Below are 21,296 nucleotides of genomic sequence, written 5' to 3' on the forward strand. Positions count from 1 at the left end.
GGCTTTCTGGCACCAGTGTCCTCTCTCATCTGCTTTCATGGTTTTTAAGAACAGCTCAGAGGTCGTTCTCGGGCCGTGGCCCCTAATCAACTAAGGATAAGAACAGGACGTGTATGGTGAAGCCTTCCCAAAATACTCCATCAACCTCTGCCCAAGCCAGGTGGGGAAGGTGCAGCTGCCGGCCCTGATACTTGCCCTCCACTTCATGTTTCCTTTGTAAAAAAGTGGGGGTCAATCAGATTTGGCCGTCACCAGTGGGTTTCTCCCTGTGGTGCAGTGACACTGTGTCTTCCACCCCTGCCCATCTCATAGAGTCACAGAATCATTAAGGTTAGAAAAGACCAGTCTAAGATCACAAAGTCCAACCATCAACCCAAGACCACCATGCTCACTAAACCATGTCCTGAAGTGCCACATCCACACATTTTTTGAATCACTTCCAGTGATGGTGACTCCACCTCTTCCCTGGGCAGTAAAGAAATTTTTCCTAATCTCCAATCTAAACCTCCCCTGGTACAACTCGAGGCCATTTCCTCATCCTATCACTGGTTACTTGGGAGAAGAGACCAACACCCCCCTCACCACAACCCCCTTTCAGGCAGTTGTAGAGAGTGACGAGGTCTCCCCTCAGCCTCCTCTTCTCCAGACTGAACCACCCCCAGTTCCCTCAGCCGCTCCTCATCAGACTTGTGCTCCAGACTCCTCACCAGTTCCGTTGCCCTTCTCTGGACACACTCCAGCACCTCAATGTCCTTCTTGTAGTGAGGGGCCCAACACTGAACACAGTATTTGAGGTGCAGCCTCACCAGTGCCAAGTACAGGGCCATGATCCCTGCCCTGCTCCTGCTGGCCACACTATTGCTGGTACAGGCCAGGACACTGTTGGCCACCTTGGCCACCTGGGCACACTGCCGGCTCATGTTCAGATCTCACCCATCGGCAGCAGCATGCCTGGGTCCCCACAACACACGGAGACCCAGCAGCGCGCAGCGCAGCTCCACACAGCGACTGGGGTGGATGTAACCGTGCTCTTTAGGGAGGGTGGGATGGGACACGGGTGACGGGGTGGGGACACCACGCCGCGGGGTGGGACCAGCGGGGCGGGGCGGCGCCGGGAGTGGTGGCTGCGGTGGAGCGGGGCGGCGGCGGCATCATCATCATCACCATCCCCAGCATCAGCATGCGGGAGGCGCGGTTCAGGGACCACTTCTGGGTGAGCCGAGGGGCATGGTGGACGGGGGGCAGCGGGGTGGGACCCAGCCGGGGCCGGGATGGGGCGGTCAGAGTTGGGTCGGCGGGTCACCCTCTTTCTGGGTAGAGTTGGCTCCAAAGCTGCCTTTGTGGCGACTGGGATGCCTTTGCTGAAGGTTCTGAGCATCCCACGGCAGGCACTGCCCACCCACACGTGTCCTGAAAGCTGTGGCTTTATAACCTGCCCCATGCAGCCGAAACGCGCCCTGGCAAGCTGCCACTGCCGCGCTGGAAGAAGTCGGTGCTGGGCTGAGGGTTTGGTAATATTAATTAGTCACCAGTGAATTACTTGGAGGCACCGTGGCCAAAAAGGGTCCTTCAACACGAAGCTAATCCCAGACTAGGAGTGAGTCCCTTGGCGTGCTGCTGCCGAGCTGCGAGAAAAAGACACGGTTCGGGGAAAGTCACGATTTATTCCTTTGAGTCTGAACTGTGCTTTTGGGAATGGAGAAGTGGTGAACAGCCCCTTATCTGCTGCAGAGCATTGGTGCTGCGGCTTCTCAGTTCCTCTTGCTGTGCAGGCCTTTCTTCCAGGTACCGGCAACGAGGAAATAAATTACAAAAATTTGGATTTCGGGGCTGAAAATCCCCGTCTGTGAACGGCGACGCTCAGGGTTTCCCAGGCAATGCCTGGGAAGCAGCTCCTGTCTTGCAGGACGAGGCGAAGGTGCGTGGGCCCCGGGAGGAGCGGGTGCCGGGTTTGGGGCTGCTGCATGTCGTGGAATAAGAGGGGTAAATGCAGGGCACTGGGCTCGCCCGGCGTCATTAGCATGTCGTCTGGCATAGTGCTCTCAAATATGTAAATCTCATATAGGTATCAAACCCGGCTTGGAAAATAAAGCCAGCTTTGCATCTGGCTGCTGTTTCTCAGCTCGTCGTTGCCCGAGAAGTTTCCACGGTGCTCCCTTTGCTTTGTAAATGTGCAGAGGGGAGGGATGCGGGGGTGGTGGCAGCATCCCCCAGGCTGGGGGGAACAACTGTGATGCCGGCAGGGTTGAGTAGACATGGTTTGTGGTGCTTCAGGGGAGCTTTGGATTGAAGAAGAGGTCCTCGCCACGGGGCTTTGGCTAGCGCTGCTCGGTTTGCTCCTCTCCCGCTACGGCATGGTGCTTTTTGAAAGAGGATCCTGGAGGAGGGGGCTCAGTGGGAGAAAATACCAGGGCAGGAGCAGCCTGAAGCCCCCAAGGTGAGGAGGAGCTGGGGCATTGTATGGGGGGGCACCACTCCTGCCCGGCCCCCTGTATTGCAAAGGCGGCTATTTACTGAATAATCCCCAGTTCTTGCTGAGCCCAAAGCTATTGGTGCTGCCAGGGGATTTTGCTTGGCTTTTTCCTTTCTGAAGCCTGTGAGCTTCAACCCCCCTGACCGAGGAAACATGCCTGGGGCAGGCAGCTGGGGTGGAGGTTGGACAGGAACGTGGTGGACGTGACTCAGCGAAGAGATGGAGGCCCTGCTGCGGTCGTTTGGCCCGTGGAAAAGGCAGGCACCACCGCAACCAGCCTCCACGCCACGTACCAGTGACTGTGCATCAGCTGCAAGGGCTGGGGAAGGAGGGGGGGAACGAGAGATGGGCAGAAAAAAAACAAATTTAGACGAGGTGCGGGAGGGCTGCTGCTCGTCCGGCTTTGGTTCGCTGTGAGAGAGCTCAAACTTCCTCCTGCAATTTTTCCTCTTAAATTACTTTGCTTAAGCCAAAAAGGGAAGGAGAACTCTTTGCCAAATCAAGTGATTTTTCAGTGGTCAGGTCAGCCCAGTGGGGAAAGGGGAGATTTTGGGAGGGCTCCAGGGAAGAGATGCTCCAGCTGATGTGACAAAGTCTAAAAAATAAGCAATCCCCCCAAAAGCTGAACCATTTTCAATATTGCAGCTTCCAGCTTTGAAATGTGGCTGGTTTTGAATGGCAACCGCCGAATTTCTTCATGGGGACGAGCTGTAGCCCCACCCTGCTCTGCTGGGGTGGCGGGTTTGTGCCTTCAAGCCTCATCCAGGGACTGATTTAGCTTTAAACCCCAGCAGTTCTGGTTTCTTTGGTGGGATGCATGTCTGTCTTTTCCTGCACTGGAACCTGGTCCCTGCCAGAGTTCATGGAGTGATGCTCATGATGCGCTGCATCGCAAAAGCACGGTGTGACTTTGCTCTGAGTTTGTTCACCCTGGTAGGCCTCAGCACAAGATGAGAAATTCCTTCAAATAAAGGGGTTTGCTCTTTTGCATCCTACCGCAGCTCCTGCCCTCCCAGGAGCCAAAGTCTGGAGATGCCCAAAGCTGCACGTGAGGACAGGAGAGACCTTAAACCAGCTCCAAATGCCCCGGCTCACGTGATGCTCCCTCCTGCAGCCTGCGCTGCCTGCAAAAGAGCTGTGCAAAAGTAAAAATACGCCAGCGATCATGTTTGTTTCCTGCCTGTAGCGATTGCCATGAGTTGAGCAAGTGTGGGGTTTTGTTTTCATTCATTTTTGCAACCTGCTGTTCATCTTTCACTCTACGAGGACTCTTCTTTCGCTTTAATCATTTTCTTGGTACGTGCCTGGTTCTCCCCGAGCCTGTTCTTGCAGAGTATTTCGGGTAAGCCGACAGCAAAGCTTTGGGGCTCATCTTTCAATCCTTGTAGGCACCTGTAAATCTGTGTGGGAAAAACAGAAACGATGATAATGCTAAAACACATTTTAAGTCTGATCTGTTGGCAAGCTTGCAACCCGGAGAGTGGATTCTCAGTCGTTTTGCTTTTAATAAGACAAAAGTAATAGCTCTGCTCTCTGCAGTGTGTTCCAGGGTGCATTAAAAAGAAGCATTTGGTAAAACATTAAAAAAATAAGCAAATAATGCTGAAGACTGAGACCTGCTGACTCTCACCGAGGTTGGTCTGGTCAAGATAATTTTTTAAATAAGACTTACGTATGTAAATCTTTTAGGCACTCTCAAATATTTATTTGTCACGCCAAGAAAAAGTGATGCTGCTAAAACAATCCACAGCTCAGGCAAGTCATCTGCAGTAAAAGCTGCACTGTTATATTTAATCGTCTAATAAAGCACATGGCAAAGTGTCTGAAAACACTTATTTATCCCCCAACACACAGGAAAGAGCTATCGCATCTCCTTCAGCAATGGCAGGAACGAAGCGTGGGGTGAAAGAAATGCTTTGCCCCCCCTCTACAGAGCGAGGGAGTGCTGGTGCCTGCAAAGGAACCCGCTGCCCACGGGTTATGGATGGTATTTTGTCAGGGCTGTGACTGGCTGTATTTCTTCTTGACTCCCATGATTTTTTTTAGCTTCGTGTGGCTGGCCGGGGATAAACTCCTTTTTTCTGCACCCCCACTGTCGGGGGGCGGGGGGTGCTGCCAGCCCCGGGCTCCTGGGTTCATTCTGCGGCTGCTGACTCACGATGTGATGCCGGCTGGGCCGTTTCGCTTCCCCTTACCCCTGCTTGTCCTTCTCTAAACGGGGACTGGCTTGGCAGAGTTTATCAGCAGCATTATGAAATCCTCGGGTCACCGTTTGAAAGGAACAAGGTGGGGTTTTTGGGAAGAAGTAAGTGCATGGAGGCGGGGTGGTCCGCTGCTCTCTGAGTCTCTGGGATGAGCAGGGTAGACGTGTTAGCGCAGGGCAGAGAAAACTGCAAATGGAAAATTATTCACCAAAAAGCTGCTTTTCGCAGGACGCCATTCTCAGGTGCGTGAATTTGCAGCGAGTCCTCTTCCTCCCTGTGATGAGTTTTGTTTGTCCTGTTGTACCCACCTGGTTATGGGATGGGGAGGAGCTGCAGCCTCTAGCAGCATCTCCTACTCTCCTCACTCTGCTCCCTGCAGGCATCAGCACAAGCATTTTTCTTGGTCTCAGCAACCTCTGCAGGACCCTGAGTGAATCTCAGGTGGTACTGATTGCGAGCAAGAACAGCACAGCCATTTATTGTTGGATGGCGTATCTGACTACTAAAATAGACATCCAGCTTCGGCCGTATTTCTCTGAGCAGATAAGGCTGAGAAGACATACTAAGTGCTCTGCATAAATAAAGATCTTCCAAGTGATGGTCCGTAAGCCGTGCAGTACTCCAAAATTTTCATTTTTGGGAATGTTGGGACAGACTGCTTGAGGGTAGGGAGCCTGGACAGGCTGGATCGATGGGCCGAGGCCAATTCTGTGAGATTCAACAAGGCCAAGTGCCGGGTCCTGCACTGGGGTCACAACAACCCCATGCAATGCTACAGGCTTGGGGAGAAGTGGCTGGAGAGCTGCCCGGCGGAAAGGGACCTGGGGGTGCTGGTTGACAGCCGTCTGAACATGAGCCAGCAGTGTGCCCAGGTGGCCAAGAAGGCCAACAGCATCCTGGCCTGTATCAGAAATAGTGTGGCCAGCAGGAGCAGGGCAGGGATCGTGCCCCTGTACTCGGCACTGGTGAGTGTTCAGTGTTGGGCCCCTCGCTACAAGAAGGACAAGTTGAGGTGCTGAAGCGTGTCCAGAGAAGGGCAACGAAGCTGGTGAGGGGGCTGGAGCACAAGTCTGATGAGGAGCAGCTGAGGGAACTGGGGTTGTTCAGTCTGGAGAAGAGGAGGCTGAGGGGAGACCTCGTCACTCTCTACAACTACCTGAAAGGGGGTTGTGGTGAGGGGGGTGTTGGTCTCTTCTCTCAAGTAACCAGTGATAGGACGAGAGGAAATGGCCTCGAGTTGCGCCAGGGGAGGTTTAGATTGGAGATTAGGGAAAATTCCTTTACAAAGAGGGTGATCAAGCACTGGAACAGGCTGCCCAGGGAGGTGGTGGAGTCACCATCACTGGAGGTATTTAGAAGACATGTAGATGTGGCACTTAGAGACATGGATTAGTTGTGGTCTTGGCAGTGTTAGGTTAATAGCTGGACTCTGTGATCTTAAAGGTCTCTTCCAACCTAAATGATTCTATGATTCTATGATTCTCCCATGCCATTGGCTTCATAGGGTGTGTCTCTGGCGTGGGTTTTCCATGTAAAGTGGGATAGAAGATGGAAATGTCAAGCTCAGTAGCTTTCCTTTCAGCGGTGACTCACACAAGGTCATAATGTGACTTCAGATCCCCACTAGAGCATTTTTAGCCCCTCTTTTGGCTAAAAGTGCAAAGAAAACCCAAAGGACCACAACAAGCACATGAATTTCTTCTCCTCAGTGAGTCCGTCAGGAGGATGGCACAAACCCGGGCGGTGGGACAGGAAGGGGGGGGCATGTCCTGCTTGAGCCCTGTGGGCTCAAGAAAGATCATCTGCTGCTTTGTCACCTTGAAATCATCTGTTTGTAGTTTCCATGGGCTGTCCTCTAAATAGCACATGGGTTCAGAGCTCTGCCCAGTGGGGAGCACCAGGGCAGCCGCGTGCTGCAGGGTGGGAGGAGAGGTGCTCGTCCTCCTGCACCCCTCCGGTGGGGAGGGCTTTGTGCAACTCCCTCTTCCTCCATACCTGTCTTTGGTTCAGTTTATTAAGTCTTTAAATCTTGTCCTCTGCACCCATGGCTCTGTGCTTGCCCTGTTGCCCTTCCTCTTTCATTGCTCCCTCCCTGATTTTGGGACGTCCCACTGGGCAGTCACGCTCGTCCTTTTTATTCTTTCCAGGTCAACAACTGCCCAGAAGGGTGCTGTGAAGGCTGGTTTCATGGCATACAACCCTGCCCAGCTCCTTCTGGGCCAGGAGCTCCTCCTGCCTGGAAGCAGTTCTTTTGGAAACCTCCACCATCTCTGTTACCTCCCATGTTTTGTGTAACACCTTTGTATAACACCGTGAGGTCTGGTCCAGCCTTGGGCACTTAGGAAATACCTATGTGCTGGAATGAAATCCATCTACTGGAAAAGTGATAAAATAAAGAGCCTAGTGCACGTTTTTGGTGGATGCTCCCAATTTGTCCCCTGGCACTTCTGCCTGGCGCAGCGAGCGCAAGTGTCTCAGAGCCTTCGGGTGCCCTCTGAGACGCAGCGATGAGGGTCTGACCGCTCCGTCCTGCCCGAGCTTGCAGCGGCTGACAGTTGTTCTCTGCATCCATTTTATTTCCTTTGAAAGCGGCGGTAGGAAGTTGAGTTAGGTTGTTCCTGTGTTTTGCAACTGTCACGAAGACCGACTTCAGTGCAAGCGTGTTTCCTTTTCACAGACACGATTAGCGAAGACATGATGCAAACTGAGACCTGGTTGTGGGTGTATTGATAATAAGCCCATTTTGGAGGGATGTTTTGTGCTTTGTAAAGGAACAGACACCATTATGGTTTCTGCTTAGGTTCTGCTCCACTGTCCTCTATTCCCGTGCATGCCGTGGATGGAACAAAGCTGATCTGGGATACCCGGGGATTTCCTGCAGGTCCCCACCCCACCAGATCTCTGCTTCACTTCTTGCTTTCTGGCCACTGACATTCAAGTCCTTGACTACTTAGGGAAGTCCACATAATTAAATCCTTCATTTATCACAAATACCAGTCCTGCCTCTCTTCATTTCTTGTGCAAGATACGAACTCCTGAGAAATCCCTGCCTCTGCCGCCCGCGCTTTCACACCAGTTGTATGCGTACTCTCATCCTGGCTTCGAACCATTTCCTGAATGGCTCTGTTCTGCCATTATTCCTCTTCAGGCTTTTTAATAACTGTCTGTGGCTTCTGCTTCCTTTCCCAGAGTTTCATATATGCCCTTACCATTGCCTCCTTTCTGCAGCCTCTTTCCCTATAGTTTTTGCTTCCACGTGCTGTTCTATGCCACACCAACTGGACCTCCTTGCAGAAGACAGGTAGCACCTTTTGCTCAGCTCCCCGCATTTGCTTTGGGCTTCTTCCAGAGAAGGAGAGCTCATGGTCAGCGCATCTCTTTGTATTATCATAGCACTTAGGAGCCCTGCTCTTGGCCCAGGTCCCCAGGGTGGTAAATCTTCAACAGTCGTAGGGCAAAAATCCATTTTTTGTCCTGAGGTGCTTCCAGGCATGGGTATAAGGAAAGAATGGGGTAGAGTTAGTCAACCTTCGTCCTAGCCCACCTACATCATTGCTGCATGCATTTTTTTTTTAAATAAGCATCAGTACAATATATGTTTTTAAGAAGTAATTTGAAGGAAAGCACTGATCCTTCAGAAGTCTATGGAAAGTGTGAGTGGCACTGCAGGGCTGAGAGCCCCGGTTTGGAAGATGGGACCTGGCCCGTGGGTGGTGGAGGCAGGACCTGCCCATGGCTGTGATGTTTTGTGGGGAGTGAAGATGCTAGCCAGCCCTACGTGTTGTATTGGAGGGCATACAGCAGTGGTGGGGGAGAACCTGATACTCAGGGAAATGATCTTTGCAGTGGTGTTTTGAACTGATGTGTGGGACAGTGTTGCTTTTTGCAAGGCCAAAGAGAAGGCTGTTGCAGCAGCAGTCATTGGGTGCATCCATACATTGCTGTGAGGGCAGTGGGAGAAGCCCATAGCTCAGCGATTCTGTGCAGAAAGGTCTGATAAATTCCCCTCCAGCCCAGATGTAGGCTCCTACAGCCAGACGTGAGGGTGATGCCCAGAAGAGTGCAAGTCAATGCTAACCAAGATCCATCTCCATGTCTGCAGAAGCTGGGAGGAGCAGTAGTAAGATGGGTTATATCTAGAGACTTGGAGGGTTTTTAGTGTTTGATTTCATTAAGTCAGAGCCGACAGCTCGGCTCCTAGGAGGAGGTGCCATGTGCCATGGGGCCAGCTGTATTTAGGCCAGGGGGGAGCAATAGGATGTAGGACTGAGACCTTCTGTTTTCTGAAAGTCATGGAAGGGCTTTGTCCCAAATTGCCACCATTGTTCTCATTCTGGAGCCTCTCCCACCCCTAAAAGAAAAAGATCTTATTTCATAAAGAGGCACTTGCACACTTGCTCCCAGCTGAGCCATCGCTTGTTCAAATGCCACTGGAGGTGGCAGTGACTGTGGACTACACTGATGAGGATGTGACTCCTGTTCTTCTGTTTTCAGAGTACGGATCTGACGAGCACAGTTGGCTATGACAGCATCATTCAACATCTGAATGATGGCAGGAAGAACTGCAAAGAATTTGAAGACTTTTTGAAGGAAAGGTATGGAGCTGCCTCTGAAAATGGGTTGCGTTGAACCTGGGAAGTGAAGCGGTGGCACTACTTCTACTCCTTATATTCCCAGTTTGGTTTCTGTCATGTCTAACTGTCCACTATGTTAAAACACCTTTGATTTTTGACTGATGAGGAACTTACTTGCTTACACTGTCCTTTCTGGATCGATGGGCAGAGGCCAACTGTATGAGGTTTAATAAGGCCAAGTGCAGGGTCCTGCACTTTGGCCACAACAACCCCATGCAACGCTACAGGCTTGGGGAGGAGTGGCTGGAGAGCAGCCCGGCGGAAAGGGACCTGGGGGTGCTGGTTGACAGCTGGCTGAACATGAGCCAGCAGTGTGCCCAGGTGGCCAAGAAGGCCAACAGCGTCCTGGCCTGTATCAGGAATAGTGTGGCCAGCAGGAGTAGGGAAGTGATTGTGCCCCTGTACTCGGCACTGCTGAGGCCGCACCTTGAATACTGTGTTCAATTTTGGGCCCCTCACTACAAGAAGGATGTTGAGGTGCTGGAGCGTGTCCAGAGAAGGGCAACGAAGCTGGTGAGGGGTCTGGAGCACAAGTCTGATGAGGGGCGGCTGAGGGAACTGGGGTTGTTTAGTCTGGAGAAGAGGAGGCTGAGGGGAGACCTCATCGCTCTCTACAACTACCTGAAAGGGGGTTGTGGCGACGAGGGTGTTGGTCTCTTCTCCCAAGTAACTAGTGATAGGACGAGAGGAAATGGCCTCAAGTTGCGCCAGGGGAGGTTTAGATTAGATATTAGGAAAAATTTCTTCACTGAGAGGATGGTCAGGCATTGGAACAGGCTGCCCAGGGAGGTGGTGGAGTCGCCATCTCTGGAAGTGTTCAAAAAACGTGTGGATGTGGCGCTTCAGGACATGGTTTAGGGGACATGGTGGTGCTGGATTAATGGTTGAACTTGATGATCTTGAAGGTCCTTTCCAACCTAGTGATTCTGTGACTCTGTGATTCCTTGCACGGCTGGTGCTGTGGTATTAAGTCCATACCCAGGAATCCTCAGCTGTGAGGCAGCGATGGTGTCCAGGGCTTGATGTTCACATTTTGAACTCTCTGTTAAAAAGAAAAAGGAATCAGGAGCAGTTTAATGATTCAGTCTTACACGTTGCCAGGCATCTGTACTAATGTGTTTGCAGCTGTTGGTGGCGTGCCCAGGCCACATGCTCTCCCATGAAGTTCACTTTGCAGTTCAGCTTGCAGAAGATCAGGTGAAGACCTTGGCATAGGAGAGGCATGTCTTTGTCCTGAATTTGTCTTTGTACATCATGGATAGCCTGCAGATTTTGTTTTAAAAGGAAGTAGCAGTACTAGATGGTGTGTTTATTAATCAGAGAATATCACCTAAGTAGGGGTTCTGTGGCTACAAGGGCACAACTGAGATGGTCTGGCCATATACTTTGACTTTATGGTTCACCTGGTTAGCAATGGCTAAATATGAAAAGCGTTATAGAACAACCCTGAATTAATGTAATTTTGATATTGAGAACTGGAGAAAACAAACCTCTCAATACAAGACTTGGTACAAAACAGCCTGGAACAAATGTAATGGGGATGAAGAGGAGGAGAACCTGCAGTTAAGTGTCTAATGCATCTACATCTGTCTGGGTTGTGATCCCATGTCCCAGGAAAATTTGGGCTTTCCAGCTGTCTGAGAAACCATCCGCTGAACCCTGAGAACTGTGTCCCACTCATCTGTGACAATGGAGAAAGTGAAAAAAGCCTCCTCCACACCCTGTGCCCCGTTCCTCTTTGCTATTGAAGGCGGTGTATGTTCCCGCTGACCTGTCTAGCCAGGAGATTAGAGGCTGGACCTGGACTTGCTACTGGCACTCCTCTCTGAACATGGCCCAGTTCTCCATGTATAGCATGGCTGTTACATGGTCCCAGACATGGAGAACATGCATGTTGGATTTGATGCTTTGTTTCAAAAGGAAGTTCATGGGAATATTGTTAGAGGAAAAAAAGTCAATTTATAACCTTTATTTTTTCAATTTCCCTACAAGCTTTTGGGGTTTTTAAAGACTTAAGTTAGGTGAACCCCACTGCCAAACTCTAGAAATCAACAACATAGGCATCTGCATCTGCTTTAGAGATACAGGCATTTTAGGAAGCTATTTATTTTATCCAGTTGACCTAATGCAAGCCTCTAGCAGTACTTGTTCCTCTCCCCAGCAGACAGCTAGGGTGGCTTGCCCTGATGAAGATATCTACATGTGACCAGGCAAGTCCAGCCCTGGTTGTCTGTACGGATTTCAATACAACTGCAGAAAGCTGGTTGTTCTTAGACTACAAGACATAGGCTTTCTTTCCCCCCACATCTTTCGTCCAAGAGGGGAGGACAATACAATCTCTCAAAGGTGTTATTTATGTTACTTCACAAGATGTGACCTCTTCTTCAGGTGTTCTCCCTAAGGATCAGAGGCAGGCAGGAGAGAGTACCTGTTGCCTCATTTTAAAATGTCCTGAAGACCTGAAATGGCTCAGCTGAGCTTTGGGGTGCATGTATGGTGGCTGAGTGGTCTTTGATGTGCCTACTCCCTCCTGTCACATTTGGTTTAAATCAGCCAAATTGAATTCAAAAGTACTTTGTGTGGATGGACTGACAGATGCTGATAACCGAGATGCAGAAAACGTGTGATCGTGTAAGCCTTGTTCCCATAGGAAACGGAGTTAAAAACTGCTCTGGTGACTCACCTGGCTGCATCTAGCCACCAGCTACACTGGCTGCTTAGTCCTCCATCTCCTGTGGAGGTGGTTCTTGTACCCATTGGCCATGGGGACATGGTGAGAGCAATGTATCGGGACCACAGCCACAGCAAAATGAAGTGTTTTCACTAGAAAGGCTATTGGGTAACTGCAAACAACAGTCTTCCTTCAACCAACTGAAGGAATTTGTTTTGGTTTGCAGCAGGTCAGAAGATAGGGAGGATGTTAAGAGTGGGTCTCGGCCTCTGCTGTGAACAAGTATCAGTTTCTGAAATGAGAACTTCCTCTCATTTCTCTCTTTCCTCAACAGGGCAGTTATAGAAGAAAAATATGGCAAAGAGCTCATTAACTTGTCGAAGAAGAAGCCCTGTGGGCAGATGGAGCTGAAGTAAGTTCACAGTCCTGTGTGTGTTCTGCTTTTATGGTTGTCCTTAATTGGAGCAATGAAGAAGGAGGAGAAGGAAGGAGGCTGTGAGAGACAAAACAGTATTGAAATGTGATTGGGACACTACCAGAAGATCACAGAATCACAGAATCATTAAGGTTGGAAAAGACTTTCAAGATGATCACATCCAACCATTAACCCAACACCACCATGCCCCCTAAAGCATGTCCTGAAGCGCCACATCCACAGGTTTTTTGAACACTTCCAGTGATGGTGACTCCACCACCTCCCTGGGAAGCCTGTTCCAAAGATGATCTGAAATCGGCCTTGTGAATGAATGGTGCACAGTTGGGTTGGCCTTTGCCAGTAAACGAGTTGGAGTCCACCAAGTTCCCACCAGCTATAGACTAACCAAAGTATCATAGATGCTCAGGTGAGATGTGGGCTGGCATTTCAGCAGAGGGCCAAGGATCATGAGACCTTGGGTTCACTTCTGACTGGTTTTGTGGCCAGAGGGAAGTACTGATACTTCCTAACCATACAAATCTTAAAGCCCAGCATGTTACCACCCCACAGGGGTGCTGTGGCTGCTGTGGTTGGCTCCATGAGCAGTTCTCCATTTCCTCAGTGACCCTTGGCACCTTCTGCTTCCTGCTTTGTTGCTATACTTTATACATGCCCTGTCTGATATTCTCTGATCATTTATTTACAGTTTTATATTCAGGTGTCACATAAAATATTGCTGAAATCTTTATCATACAATATCAATAGGGAAAAAAGTTCCCTACATTTCCAACCACTGGCCAACACACCATGCAGAAGGTGTTCATACATCCCATATGATACATTTAGGAGGTTGCCTGAAACATGTGCCATGAAACTCATAATTTTTAATAGTGTACAATGTTCAGAAAGATGTAAAGTGGATCTCAAACCAAGTGAGCTGTGGTATACTCACCAAAAGGGAAAAAGGCGGAGGTGTAGAGAGGATAAATAAACCTGCTTCGAGCTGCTTTGGTCAGCATCAAGTGAGGGACTTGCTATCTGGTTTGGGAAAGGTGCTCTGCTGATGCCTGCACCTTGCTGTGCTTTCCCACTCTTTTTAATGCTCTGCCTGTTTTTCAGCACACTGAAGAGATCCCTGGATGTTTTCAAGCAACGTAAGTAATTCTTCTGCTTTATGTTTGTCAGGACACTTGGCAGCACCAAAGCCTGCAGGCAACTGCTTGGGAAGAAAATAGAAGAGAAACCTCCAAAACAGCGTGATGCTGGGGTCAGGCATAGGCTGTCTTCTTGGCCAGGCTCATTCCAGCACGTAGGGTTTGGGACGGAGCACTCCAGGGCATGAGTGGGAGAGGAGGCCCTGGTGTCCCTTTGGGGATCTCTTGGGCTTTCAGGGCTGGCTGCAGCTCAGAGGTTGTGCTTGCATTGTGCATCAGAAGCTGTGCGTGGGAAGCTCAGCTGGAGTTTGTTGGACTGGCTCGCCTTGCCCGCTTCACACACATACGCAGTAATTGGAGCATCTGAAAGATGATTCTTTGGCCACCTTATATTGTCCCTTCGTTGCCATGTGTCACAGCCCGCTGGCGTACAGGCTGCCAGCATCTGTACGTTGAGGGCTAGCACTCTGCTCCCCTGTGCTGAGCCCAGCCTCTGCCCTAGCCAGCTTCATCTGCTGCCCTGTACCGTGGTGGACCTCCCTAAGGAGGCTCTGCCCTCTGAGCAGCTGACTTAATAGCTGCGGGTTTGAAACAGCTCAGGGGGTTGAATCGTGAGCTGCAGCTTGGCTTCGCTCCCTTGATGAGCTCGCTGGGATGGTGTTCCGTGGTGGGGCTGCTCACGTTCAGCAAGAGGAGCCGCAGATTTTTTTAGCATTAGTTTTTCTGTGACCCAAGTTTGTTGGGACAACACTTCCTTCAGACGGCTGCTTCGGAGTGCAATGTGTTGAAACGTGCCTGGATTCATCTGGATGAGGGGGGATGTGACTGTGCTTGTTTGACTAACTTCTCTTGACAGGAGTTTTCTTAACCTGAAAGGCAGGCCCCAGCAGGACGGATCCTGAGTAACTCCTTACACAGGCAGGCGCTGCTTGGAGACTGCTTCAAAAGTGCTGCTGCTTTTGTGTTTGTGCAAGGGGATGTATGATGTGGGGTCTCTGGGTCAGTTTGATGTCGACCACAACAGTTGACTTGAGCAACAGAGTCTTTCTAGGAATATATATATAGACACTTAATTATTTTTCTTTGCAGAGATAGACAATGTGGGGCAAGGTCACATCCAGCTGGCACAAACCCTTCGGGAGGAAGCAAAGAAAATGGAGGACTTCAGGGAAAAACAAAAACTGCATCGGAAAAAGGTGAGGTGCCGTGGGAGCACGTGCCTTCACCGCAGGGTGTCGATCCTGCCCCAGCGATCGGCTGCTGCCGGCCGGTGTCTCCCGCCATGTCCTAGCCCCCTCCATGCCACCGGTGCCTGCTGCTGCCAGGAAGTCCTGATCTCCCTCCCACATGTTGCAACTGTGTTGGTGAACTGTGTGGCAACCTCCAGCTTCCTTCTCACTGCCGTGTCTTCTCCTCTGGGCACCTTTTGGGGCCAGCAATAGTAGGGGCTCTGCTCCAGGGATGCCAGCCTCAACCAGGAGTTTTTTTAAAGCATGTGTATGTAGCGCTGTATGAGCTCCATATGATATGCTAAAATTGGCAAGCCTTTTTTTAACTTCTTCTGCCCTGAGATACCTTCGTCTGGAAATTAAGGGAAAACTGCTAGAACCAGGGGCTGGTTTGGACCTAGCAGAGGGGAGTGGGCTTCCCAATTTTTCCAGACCCTATGGAGAAAATACAGTACTATATATTGCTAGGGTTTCATTTGCAGAGCTCCTTTGCATACACAAGTGGAGGCTTAGATAGAAGCATAAAAGATGGGTTTAAGATGTTTTGGGTGGACAGAAGGTCCATAAACCCATCTCAGTCTGGTCCATGCCTCTTCCTTTCCTAAGCCACATAGTTCATTCTGGAGCTTTGACGGTCACTGGTGTGCTGACTCCGGGTCTGTTGTCTTCACAGATAGAGCTGATAATGGAGGCGATTCACAAAAACAGGAATTTGCAGTACAAGAAGACCATGGAGGTAAAGCAAACATGCTGCTGTTTTTTTGCTATGTGAGTTAATGCTGCTAACACACACATGCACAGCTCTGGGGTAGACTTAAATGCGAGGGTCTTCCTCCTCTGTTGCAAGTCTCTATGTTGTGTCTGCATGAGCACTATGCAGGGCGTGCTCCGAAAAAATGAAGAGTATGCCAGGGACACAGACGGTGGTAGCCTTGCAGAGTTGGATGTGAGTGATTTAAATGTCATGGACTCAATTGCCATAAGCTTTTCATTCCAAATGAAGGGCAGCTTGTCTTGTGAGGTCGGTTTTCCCCAAGGAGTAGGGCATCTGGGACCTCACATGCCGTCCCCTGCTCTGCTGGCAGCCTGCGCCCACCTTTTCACTCGTAGGTTGTGCTTTCCTCCAAAGCCTCCTGCGTGAGCTGTAGTTTGCATCTCGTTGCTTGCTGACATGCTCCTGCCCTGTTTGGTGGCTCTCCCAGGCCAAGAGGCTCTACGAGCAGCGCTGCAGGGATAAGGACGAGGCGGAACAGGCTGTACACCGCAACGCAAACCTGGTGACGCAGAAGCAACAGGAGAAGGTACGGAGAGAGGGGTGGCTGTGGGGCAGGGGGAGAAGGGGGTGTCTCTTCTCACAGCTCTCCTGCCCCATGGCTCTTCTCCCAGCTTTGGGGCTTGGGGTGAGATGGGAGGGCAGATGATGTTCCTCGGTTGTGCCCGCAATGCACCAGAGCTCTCCTCTACCTTTCTTCTGTCTCCCATTTTTGGCAGTTGTTCCTGAAGCTGGCTCAGACAAAATCAGCTCTGGAGGACTCTGGTGAGCATTGAAATAGCAGCGTTTGGAGGGTGAGGGGAGTGTTTCCCAGGGCAGGGGGTTGTGAAGCCATGGCATGGCTCTCGGGCACAGGGCGAGCTCCAGCTCTTGGGTCAGGCACGGCTCCTCAAAAACACGGGCCCAAGATACCGGCGGTGGGCACCTGCCCTGGAGAAGAACGCATGACCCCACCAAGGCTGCTCCCACAGCATGACCCTCTGTCTGTGCAGCTCCATGTCCCCTTGCAGTGCCCACCCCGAGCCGACCTTTTACTACTACAGCTTTTTTATGCATTACTGCTGCTTTCTCCCTGATGTCCCAGCATTTTAAACTTTGCACATTACCTTCTAGCAAAGGTTTTTTATAAATTGATGTTAATTAGATGACAATGTGATTTCTTTCACAGACAGGAGTTACCAGCAGAGCGTTACCACACTGGAGAAGATCCGGGAAGAATGGCAGAAAGAGCACATCAAAGCTTGTGAGGTAAATGCCCTGAAACACCTTCACGTGGCAGCGTGGTCCTCTGGACGTCCGTCCCCTTGTTGCGGGGGTTAGGGATGGTGCAGATTTGCCTTCTCTGTATTCCCCCGGCAGGTGTTGCAGCTAACCCTGCGTGTGTCTCATGCTTGGCTTCTGGATTCAACATCCCACTGCTTTGAAGTTTCCACTCTTTTTTAATTTTTTTTTCTTCCACCACTTTTTAAAACTGATAGAGTCAATGCACTAAGTAGTGACATTTTTGTCCATTACCTGCCTGCACGTTCGGTGTGGCCATCATCTTGAACACTCATGGCCACGGCCACCTCTGCACACCTGGCAACTTGAAGCCAATATGTGCTATAGTTCCAACACCACCCAGCTGACTTGGTCTGAAATTCTGATTTTAAATGACTTTGCAGCAGAGGCTGGTGGTGGGCTGAGGACGCAGGCTGGGTGAGGCCATCCCCACGCACCCGGAGCCCTTCGCCTTGTATCTCACGGACCACGCAGTAGCGTGAGAACCCCTCCGAGTGGTTGTATCAGCCTAGAGCAGGCTGTTTCATAGCAAAGTGGTCTAGCAAAGTTTTCTAGCACATGCTGGGGAAGTCCAGAGCTGGTGGTGAGAGGACCGTGCAGTCGCTTTGCTGCTGACCTGTGTCTTGCTGCCACCTGTGGTCTGTGACCGAGGGATGGACAGGGACTGCTGAGATCAAGGTTTTATCCCAGGTCTGCTCCAAGCTTGCGGAAGGCCGTCCCATCCCCAGCTGCACCAATTCCTTCCCAATCTATTTCCCTCCAGGTTTCCATTGTATTTTTTCCTTTTGAAATGGAATTGGCTGTCTGTTTTGTGTGAGGTGCGTCGGTGTCTCAGCACTGGTGTGCTTTTCGTGTCTGGGGTCTCTGGAAGCCTCCCTGATGGTGGGTCATGGGAAGCAGTGGTTTCATTTCTGCAGATGGATCACATGGAGGTTTTCCCCACAGTGTGTTGCAAAGGTCATAACTGATAACAAGTGCTTACGTACCCTTGGGATGAAAGGTTATCTTTCATGGAAATATGTAAAGGCATGTGAAATTGAGGTATACCAGATAGCAGATTTCAAAAGACTTGGGTTTAAATCTGCTTGGAAAAGGGATGGGCAGGAAAGAGGGAGAAGACCAGCCAGTCAATGCACCTCTGTTTTCATACATGCCCTGTGTTTTTTTATTGCACTGTACCGGTGGGAGGGAAGTGAGCTGGGACTGCAGGACCATGGGGTACCTAGGGAACATGCACTGCTTTTAGGAAACTGGTTTGATCTCCCCAGAGGTAGTGGTGTGCCGGGTGACCCCTTCCGCATCGGTACTGCAGACTTTCCCAAGCTTAACACACATCTTTGAAGCACCTGGTTGTGCTGAGGGACGATTTCTCCTCTGGACAAGCTGGAGGACTCATGGTTTCCATGTTTTCTGCAGAAGACCAATACCACCTGCTCCTCACTGAGGACAGCTGCCTTTGTGGTGGCACTTGGGGATGAGAAGCAATCAGGATAAAAGAGATTTTCTCTCCTTTTAAAAACGTTAGGGCTGTTTTGTCTGTATCGTTTTAGTTCTTTGAGACTCAGGAGTGCGAGCGGATCAACTACTTCCGCAACGCCCTCTGGCTTCATGTCAACCAGCTCTCACAGGACTGCGTCCAGAATGATGAGGTACATCAAATGAAAATCTTCATTTTTCTGTTCGGAAATCAGAGCCCAATTTGCTTTCTTGTGCACTGAGCTGTGTTATGTCCGAGTTGGGCTGTGGCTTTTCATCAGCCACCAGACACCAGGATGAGTGTGCAGGGAGAAAGTTTTGGCCAAAGCTCTTGCAGATGATGTTCCCTCTGTGATTCCCATGTTTTTTGAGGCTGGTGAAACACTGGCACAGGTTTCCCCAAGAGGTGGTAGATGCCCCATCCCTGGAAACATCCCAGCTCAGGCTGGACGGGGCTCTGAGCAACCTGCTCTGGTTGCAGATGTCCCTGCTCACTGCAGGGGGGTTGGACTGGATGGCCTTGAAAGGTCCCTTCCAACCCAAACTATGATTCTATGATTCCCCTACCACTGAAGCTTGTATCCTGGGTGAGCACTGGGCTTACTGTGATAAAAGACTGGAAAAAACTCTCTTGTTTTTTAACCTGATGTATAGAAATGCTTTTTATTTCCCTTTTGCAGAAATATGAGGAAATCCGCAAGAGTTTAGAAATGTGCAGCATTGAGAAGGATATTGATTTTTTTGTAAATTTACGCAAAACTGGAAGTTTGGCCCCAGGTAAGAGCCAGGTATGATCTCACAAAGCAGTGCTGACTTCCTTGTACTCTTCATGGAGCTGCTGCTCTGATCAGCATCAGTGTGGATGCAAAAAGACCCCATTGATTTTACAACATTCCTCCTTTCATTGACTAGCATGCAGCACTAATCTCTGCCACTTATGCCCAGCCCCTGAAGATGATTTCCCCTTTCTGTAACTTTTAATTTCCTCCTCAGGCATTTTCCCAGAGAGAGGAAAGATTCAGCAGCTGAATGTTGGTGTTGACACATAGTTTATGCTTGTAAAAGGTCTGTACTTTACTATTGTTAATTTTTCCTAGCTCCTGTTGTTTATGAAAACTACTATAATACACAGAGAAATGCAACTCCTGTGAGAAGTCCGGTTCCTGTACCTATATCAAGGTAAGGGACATAACATGTACAATTGCAATTGCTATTGCAAAAGATGACCTCCAAAAAAAAAAAAAAGGCAGTGTATCTTGTTGCTTTCAGTCTGTTGGACGCTTGACTTGGGACTATTGGAGGAAAATACTTCCCATGCTATGTAGTCAATCACTCTCCACAGCAGGAGTTATGCCAATATCTTGCCTATTATAAGGTCTTCAAAGACTGCCTCAAGCCCAGTCAGAGGCTTTTGCTCCCCCTTTTGGGGTCATTTCTCCATTCTCATGAATGGGAATATTATTCTGAAAGTGCTTGTGGGTGAGGGTGTGCTCATTTTTTCTTGTGCTAAGCTGCTTCCAGAAGTCCTTTGCATCAAAGTAAGCAGCTGTGGTACTTGGATAGCAGAAAAGAAAGGCAGTTTCATGTCTTGCTTTCTCTGGGAACAATCTGACCTCCCTTTTAGAGCAGCCTTTGACACCAAAATGAAACCTTCTGGGCTTCCCTGCATAGTTCTCCATGTAGTCTGTCTGTCTGAGGAGAGATGGATCAGTTAAAAGCGTGTGTGGGTAGAGGGAGGCACAGCAGAGTTGAATTCAGTCCTCCAGAAGTGAAGCTGGGCAGGGAGGACAGGGTTGAAGGATGCTTCTGCTGGGGGGAAAATGGGGATTCAGGGCCAAAGACTCTTGCTAAGGATGAGTGTGCCACATTGCCTGTCACATTGGGAGAGGAGTCATGTCCAATTATGGCTTCCTGATGTCTCACTCTGGGCAAAGGCATGTAAAAAGGCATGCCCTGAGGGCCACTTGTGAATGTTTCCCCAACTTAATGCTTTTTGGATACTTTTTCCTCTCCCCTACTGTATCAGCTTCAATTCCCGTGTTTGCCAAGCAGGCTGTCAGCGAGCCCACCATGACATGCTTTGGTACCAGGTCTTCATAAAGCCCAGGCTGGCCAAACCTCTTGCCTTCCCAAACAGCTCTGGGAGGGCAGTTTGGCAGTGCAGAGCCAGGACAACATGAGTCCCATAGCCACACAGATCCTCAGCTCTGTGTTTCCTTCTGTGCAGGAGGGGACCTCTACCCACCCCGACCAGCGCGCCAGGTGAGTTACTTGCTTTATGGGGTTTCTGGCCCCACAGAGGAACTCTCTGCTCTTGCTCTTCCCCATCAGATCATGACCTTCAGCTCTCTAAAGGGATTGCTTTAGGTGAAGCTTCTGCTGTAAGTTCAGTCCCCACTGCAAGATGCTGGGAAGTTGGGCGCTGACTTTGAAGGCAAGGTTTCATCCAGGAGAAGTTCTGATCAAAGCCCTGTGTGTAGGCATTTCTGAAGCTTAAGGATGTCTACGCTGGGGATCCCACCTGCCTCTGCAGTTTGCGCCCTTCTCTGCTTCAACAGCACGGGCTATATCATTCTTCAGTGATGGGATACTGCAGTGGGACTGAGTAAAACAAGATCCTGCTTTGGCTCTTGGGCAAATCAAATTTCAGCCTCATCCCCCCCTGCCTCCCATCCCCTGAACATGGGTGGCCAGAGCATGGTGCTTTTTTCCTACGTAGTCTCATAATGAGTACTTCTCATGAGCAGACTTAATTTTTTGTGCACCGTGTTTCAGGTGAGCCGGATTATGCTACAGCTGATGGCTACAGCTTGGTACATCACTAATAGCCACAGTAAGTACTCATATTTGATGAAGAAAGGATTTAACATGAGATGCAGCTACACAGAGGAGGGACATTGGAGAAAGAAAGGCCGTCAGTTAAGGGATGACATTTTGAGGTGACTGACTGGGAGTGATGATCATGTCAGCCCTCCCGTTGCTTGCCT

General features: G+C 50.1%; 1 protein-coding gene across 1 annotated transcript; it reads left to right on the plus strand.

Moving 5' to 3' along the window:
* Positions 1-1,180: 1,180 nt before the first annotated feature.
* LOC309415645 (proline-serine-threonine phosphatase-interacting protein 2-like) lies at positions 1,181-21,134 on the plus strand (the record flags this gene model as incomplete). Its single annotated transcript, XM_082013240.1, has 14 exons — positions 1,181-1,213; positions 9,172-9,272; positions 12,317-12,394; positions 13,517-13,551; positions 14,641-14,747; positions 15,454-15,516; positions 15,983-16,081; positions 16,272-16,317; positions 16,721-16,800; positions 18,384-18,482; positions 18,990-19,086; positions 19,407-19,488; positions 20,537-20,571; positions 21,085-21,134. The coding sequence occupies 14 exons, from the start codon at positions 1,181-1,183 to the stop codon at positions 21,132-21,134; spliced, it is 1,005 nt and encodes a 334-aa protein (XP_081869366.1).
* Positions 21,135-21,296: the final 162 nt, after the last annotated feature.

The sequence above is a fragment of the Phaethon aethereus genome (assembly GCF_964289735.1).
Source record: "Phaethon aethereus genome assembly, chromosome: Z".
Taxonomy (NCBI): Eukaryota; Metazoa; Chordata; class Aves; order Phaethontiformes; family Phaethontidae; genus Phaethon; species Phaethon aethereus.